Source organism: Cygnus olor, chromosome 6 (assembly GCF_009769625.2).
Source record: "Cygnus olor isolate bCygOlo1 chromosome 6, bCygOlo1.pri.v2, whole genome shotgun sequence".
NCBI lineage: Eukaryota > Metazoa > Chordata > Aves > Anseriformes > Anatidae > Cygnus > Cygnus olor.
The window spans coordinates 3,895,810-3,902,568 of record NC_049174.1 but is presented as its reverse complement, the minus strand read 5'-3'; the positions used below and the strand labels follow the sequence as shown (position 1 = coordinate 3,902,568).

The following is a 6,759-nucleotide window of genomic DNA, read 5'->3' as shown; positions in this document are numbered from 1 at the left end:
TTTTTCCTGAAGAAACATGGCATCTTAAATTGGCTCTCATAATTTTTGTCTTACAAAAATACACAGGTAGTTGTGGATATTAAAAGAGAATCATAGGTTTATGGTTACTGCCAACCACATAACTGACTCAAAAGTTAGAGGGAATTTTAATTTCAAATTACTTTGCAGTATGTTGGAAGGCATTTCTGTGATTTTCTGTTTCTCTTGGGATACGATGTGAAACACAATGACAGAGCAGACAGCCTGTCTTCTATTTTCAAAAAGACAAGTAATGTCATGCTGTTCAAGAGGGAAATCAAAAGGGGTTTTCACAGAGGTATGGGAAAGCCCAGTATAATATCTGAATCAAAACAAAAATTAGAGGCAGTTTAATAGGTTTTAAGTACAACATTTTTCACAAGCAAATGGCCATATTTCTGATGCTCTTCCTTCTACATTTCCTAGGGCCTAATTTAAAAGCAAGAAAAAATCATCTTTAAATTAAGACTCTCTGGTCTACCCGTGCCTTTGGCAAAAGAGGAGAGAATTGCTCTGTGAAATTTCTTAGGCTTAGTAATAGCAAGAGCCTGTGGTGATGGCCTGAAATATGCAGCAAAAGGTCTCAGAATAGGGAATGAGTCACTATCGCCCTTGAACTTTGTGAATCTGAAACTATATTTATCATTTGCATTGTTCCCAAGTTGTGTATTTCTAGTTACACAGAGCAACTTGCCTTCTCTCTCATTAGCCCCTGCAGGGCTAAAACACATACAAGGAAATTTCCCGGGAGAGAAGGTGAGGATTCATTTCCTGAAGTGAGTTTTAAGAGACGCTTTATGGAAGAACACTCTCATTGGGAGATTATTGACGTGAAGCTGGTACTAAAAGGTCAAATAAAGAAATACAGCAATAGCATACAAAGTAAAAAGAGGAAATGAGTAAATGAGTTCATGTAGGGTCAAGAATGTGTAATGCAAGGTACTGTTATGAGAGGCAAGTATTTTTGTCTACGTAGTACTTTTTTTTTCTTTTCTTTCCTTCCCACAACCTTACGTGTAATGTTCTGAACAGAAACCAGAGCACTAAAAGGAAAGATCCAGATCATTACATTTTGCATTCTTCCTTTTCTTCCTCCTGCAGTACAAGAGATGAATTAGAAGAGATTTTCAACCAGGTCAGTGGCTAAACAGCTGGCTTGTGAAAAAGTGCAGCTGTCGCACCAAAAATAACACCTTGGCAGTAAAAATCAGCAGGGAGTCTTGTAAGTGTCTGTAGGGCTGTGTGTTCAATTAGTGACCATATGCACATATGGGAAACATACTTGTTGCCTCTGCACTTGGAGCTGGAGCCCCTGCAATGAGAATGGAAAAGGTGCTTGGGATACTTCCATCTTTGGAATACAGAATTTAAAAAATGAGAAATATTAGTATTGGGCAGCAGGACGAAAGATGCAGCTATTGGCTTGCCAAAAGGTCTAAGCAAATGGAAATCTAGACTTAGTTCCAGGAAATGTAATTGGTAACCTAATAAATATGTGAGAACCGTAGGCACTTTGCATCTCTGTACGTGAAGTAACCGTAGCACAGGATTACACATCCCACACTGATATTTCAAGTTTTCTTGTTCAGTGGGAGGGAAGGCCAGTGGTGTGCTGAGGCTCATTTTATAGGCATAAATTATCAGCTATCTTCAAATCTGCTTCCAAAAGTTCTCATGGCTGCTGTGATGATTTATTAGCAGAGGGAACTCCTGTGGGCATTTGTGCCACGGTGTACGTGTAAGCTTCTGAATGTGTATTTGCAGTCATTGTCTAAAACTCAGAATGCACAGAAAGCAACTAACAAAAAACCCTCTGTTTTATGTGCTTTTAAGTGCAATTTATGGTGCAAAGACAGCTGAAAATTTCAGTCAGGAGGGGGAGGTGGTAGAAATTAAAATATCAGTATTTTTAGAGTGAAACATTTCCAATAAAGTTTGCAGTAAGACCATTTTAACTCAGAACTACGACTCCCCGCTGATCCCAAACATAGTGATGGTACCGGAAGAAATAAACCTTAAGTGTTGGTAAATTGCTCTTGAGAAAATTTAGCAGTAATAGACTCAGAACTCTGAAAGTATTTACATTTCTGCTCTGAAACTTTTGGTTCCTACAAAAAAAAAAAAAAAAAAAAAAAAAGAGAGAGAAAGCTATCAGGAATTGTGATACTGCCTTCCACCTTGGCATTACTGACAAAGCAGGATGACACTGGTCTCCTTCTCTACAGTTATCCATGATGGATACAACTACTAACATAGACAACTTTGGGAATTGGCTGCATTTCGCCAGGTAACCGCAATGTCTGTGACCTCCGTGCTCTGAGCAGCACCTCAGGGTGCTGTGATGGAGCCCGAGTATGAGCAAGGAGTGACATTTACCTTGGCACTGGAGCCATACGGCCATTTTGTGCTGTGCAGCCTAGTTCAGCCTTTGGCCTTGTGTTACTATTTGATGCTCGCCTGAACGTGAGCCGGCAGTGTGCCCAGGTGGCCAAGAAGGCCAGTGGCGTCCTGGATTGTATCAGGAATAGTGCAGCCAGCAGGAGCAGGGAGGAGGTCATCCCCCTGTACTCAGCTCTGGTGAGGCCGGACCTCGAGTGCTGTGTTCAGTTTTGGGCCCGTCAGAACAAGAAGGACATCAAGGCCCTGAAGCGTGTCCAGAGAAGGGCAACGAAACTGGTGAAGGGCCTGGAGCACAAGTCCTACAAGGAGCGGCTAAGGGAACTGGGGGTGTTTAGTCTGCAGAAGAGGAGGCTCAGGGGAGATCTTACTGCTCTCTGCAACTGCCTGAAAGGAAGCTGTGGGGAGCTGGGAGTCGGCCTCTTCTCACAGGTGATAGGACTAGAGGGAATGGCTTCAAGTTGCACCGAGGAAGGTTTAGGTTGGAAATTAGGAGAAAATTCTCCTCAGAAAGTGCAGTCAGACATTGGGACGGGTTGCCTAGGGACGTGGAGGAGTCACCATCCCCGGGGGCGTTCAAGGAATGGTTGGACATGGTGCTTAGGGACATGGTTTAGTGGGTGACATTGGCAGTAGGGGGATGGTTGGACCAGATGATCCTGGAGGTCTCTTTCAACCCTAATGACTGTGATTCTAGTTCAGGCTGAGGCCTGTGGCAGTGCAGCCACTCAGCTTTTGCTGATTGCATGTTTGAAGGAACGAGCATGGTGAGCAGCCACGCTTGATGTGTCTGGGTATTTTATTTCTTGTTCATGTTTTTATTTTTAATAACTGTGGAGGGCTAGGCAGGCAGGTTATGCTGAAGGGTGTTGGTTTTAATGCACGTGGCCAGAAACCCACGAGTGGGTTCAGGGCATGAAGGGAGGTGCCTCGCATGAGGAACTGGGGAACCACTCTTTTCACATCCCTTTGTCTCCGCGGCAGGCGGCGGCGCACTTGATCACCAATTTTTTTTTTTTATTTTTTTAATATATAAAAATATAAAAAGGGCCCGTATCCATGACAACCCGGCCCGGCCCCATCCCGCCCACACGCCGAGCAGCGGCGCCGTGGGGCCCCCGGGCGCGGCCGGCGCAGCCCCGCAGGTGCGGGCCCGGTGTGGGTGGCAGGCGGGCCGTTGCCTGCCCCTTGGCTGGTGCCCGGTGTCCCCCAGCCCCTTCCCGGCCACCGGGCCCGGCCCCCGCCGCACCGCGGGGGCGGTGGTCGCCCAGCCTCCCCGCTCCATAAAATGGAGGCGGCGGCGGCGGCGCTCCCGGGGCCCTCTCCCTCCCGCTCAGGAGCGACGCGCGGGCCACCCAATCAGCGCGCCGTCTGCCTGACAGCTAGGCGGCGCCGGCCAATCGGCGCGCGGCGGGGGCGGGCGCGGCGGGCGGCGAGCGGCGCGGCGGGCCGGTGGCGGGCAGTCGGCGGCGGGGCGGCGATGATGCGGCTGTGGCGGGCGGCGCTGCTCAGGGAGCTGCTGCGGGGGGCGGCCGGCGGGCATGGCCCCGGGCCCGGACACGGCTCCCGGCGCCTCCCGCCACCCCCCCTGGCCGCCCGCCGGCGCGTCCCGGCGCGGGGGCTGTGCACTCGCTCTGAGGGAGCCCTGGAGGAGCCGGGGAAGGGGGCGCAGCAGCAGCAGCAGCAGCAGCAGCAGCCGGCGGCCCCCGGGGAGCCCCCCGTCACGGACAGCGGCCGCAGCAAGAACCACGGCGGGGGCGCGGAGCTGGCCGCGGGAGGGGAGAAGTGAGTGCGGGGCCGGCAGGGAGGCAGGGAGGCGGCGGCCATGCCACGGCTGCGGGGCCGCGCACGCGGCTTCCCCGGCAGGTGCGGGGCTGGGCACGGCGCGCAGGGAGGGACGGGCAGAAGGACGGGCAGACGGACGGAGGGGCCCCGCCTGGAGGCGCTGCGCAGCCCCGGCCGCCGCCTCAAGGCCGCGCCGGCGGGGCCATGCAGGGTTTTTTTGGGGATTTCTGGGCCCGCAGCCCCGTGGTCCCGTTTCCCTTCGCCCTCTCCGGCCCCAGCCAGCGCCCCCGGCGGCGTTAGGGGGAGTCCCGTCCTCTGCCCCGTGCCCCCCTCAGCCCTCCTGGGGGGTTGGGTGCCTTAGCTGAGACCCCCGGGCAGCCCCAAATCCCTGCTGGGCCGTGGCGTGAGCCCCCACCTGCGGCTGGCAGCCCCAGCCCCGGCCCTGCCCGCTAGCCAGGTGGTGAAAGCGAAAGAGGAAGCGAGGCCGAGGGAAGGGGACCCTGCCTTCGCTAAGGGCACTGCCTTTGTCAGCCTCACGCGGAGAGGAAGCCTGGAGGGATCCCGTGAGGTCAGGCAGGAAGACTTCAGCCTACTCGTAGCTCTGCTCTTGGGTATGGGCTTATGCTCCCTCAGCCTGGCGCGCAGGGGAAGAAGCTGCTGCCTTGTTCTTTCCTCCCTTGTTCCACCAAGTGTCTTTACTGCTTGGCTCGGTGCTAGCCTTTTGTTTCATTGCGATATAATCTTCTTCAAAGGCGTTGGGTATAATTCCAGCTCACAGGCGCCTTAAAAATGCGTGCAGGATGAATTCTAGGATCACATGTAGTATAGTACGCAATCACACATGTATTATTGTATTTGTACTATTGTTACGCACATACGGAGCCTCCTGTTTGAATTAGCTCTGCATAACGTTTTGGCACAAAAAGTTTTTTTTGGCAGTGGCTCGAGTAGGAGTGGCTTATAAAGGTTAACTTCCATTTTCAATGAGAAATGCAGATGACACCATTAAAAACTTAGGAAAAAAACAGTATTCCAACATCTTCAACCCCTCTTTCACAGCTGGAAAGGTGATTTATCAAAAAGATAATGTTTCCTTGAACTGAGCTTTTATAACACTTCCCAACAGCTAGCATCAATTAGGGAAGTCATGAAATTTCTAGTACGTTTGATGAGGTTTTGTAGTTACAAACCAGTTAGCTTTTTTAATACTTTCTGACCTTTGACAAAAGGTGTATTTGGAAGTCAGATAGTTGTGCTTTGAGTCTTGGTGCAAAACGAACAAAGAAAATTGCATGAAACATACAGCATGTAGTTAGGAATAAGGAAAAGGCTGGAAACAGTTTCTCTTCAGTTCAGGCTGGGCAGGAATTCCTGGTGGCACATTAACCACTTGCATTCTAATTTTTCTTAATACAGGATTGCAAAAAGTTCCCTCAAGCATTCTTAATATGGTATGTTACATGTGGAAATCATTGTTGTGTTAAGACAAAGTGCAGGGCTCAGAAGAAGAGTGAAGTGCTTCAGAAGGCAGATTTCTGGACTAAATTAACAACTGGCCCATGTCAGTGCAGGCTATGTTCTTCCAATTCCAGCACTTTGCCATCCAGCAGACATTTGAGTTGTGTTTGGTAGATGGATTGTGGACGCAAGTGGGAGGGCAGCTGTCCTTTTATACTTCTTTTTTTTCTGTAGTGGAATAACCTAAGTCAAAGGAAGGTTTGCTTGCTTAATAGTCCCCCTGTAGGGAGAGCAGTAGTTGCAAGCGCAAACCTAATATGTTTCTTGCGAAGACTATACAGGTATTTAGAATGGCTTAGTCCTTCATATGGTAAGTAAATAAAGGGACCTGTAGGTGATGAAATAACGAAGATCTGACTACATAACCCATATATTCCTCTGGATCCCCATGTGCTTTTTTCCCCTGAACATCTTCTTCCCACACCCTGATGTCTGGTATTTAACCTTCACTCTGTGTGTTCACCTGAAACTTAATGTGTTTTGGAAAGAAGAAATATTTGAGATTAAGCAGAGGAGTGGTCATAGGCTGGTAATTTTGCTGACTGAAGGCTGTGGATTAAAATGTAATCATCATTTCATGCTTAAATATTTAAAACACAGTAACCTAGTACTGTCTTAAATTATAAGCATGTAAACCTGTGTAATATTTGATAGAGTCTGTACTTCTCTGTTAAGTATAACTGTGTTTGCCTTCCAGTATTTTATACTGGACAGTAATAGGATCAAGCGTAGTTCATCTTAGTATAAGCTACTTCTGAACTATGAAGGTGTTTATTAGGGCAAGGAGGAGGAGCAAAACATGAGTGACTGATGTAAGTGCAGGTAATTTACAAGAGAGGAGGTACTTGTGTATGGAATACAGCAAAATGGCTGTGCTTTTACTATTTTAATTGTTTTCCTTATAAAATCACAAAGGAGCGCTAGTGCTCCTTTTCAAGGACGGTGTGAATTCTGGAGATACCTTTTTAGATTTTTTTCTGCTTTCATACCCACGCCAGATTCCAGACGAATAACTCCCTATTAACCAGGCAGTGTTGCATC

At 48.9% G+C, this 6,759-nt stretch overlaps 1 protein-coding gene across 2 annotated transcripts in view; it reads left to right on the top strand.

The window, feature by feature from the left end:
- The first annotated feature begins 3,875 nt into the window (after positions 1-3,875).
- GLS (glutaminase) overlaps positions 3,876-6,759 on the top strand; it is a 58,599-nt gene continuing 55,715 nt past the window's right edge. Inside the window, exon 1 of one of the 2 annotated variants that reach the window (XM_040562222.1) lies at positions 3,876-4,200. In XM_040562222.1, coding sequence (XP_040418156.1) covers positions 3,896-4,200 — 305 coding nt within the window. In that variant the 5' untranslated portion in view covers positions 3,876-3,895. The remainder of the gene's footprint in view (positions 4,201-6,759) is intronic. The other variant, XM_040562223.1, reaches the window with a different exon arrangement.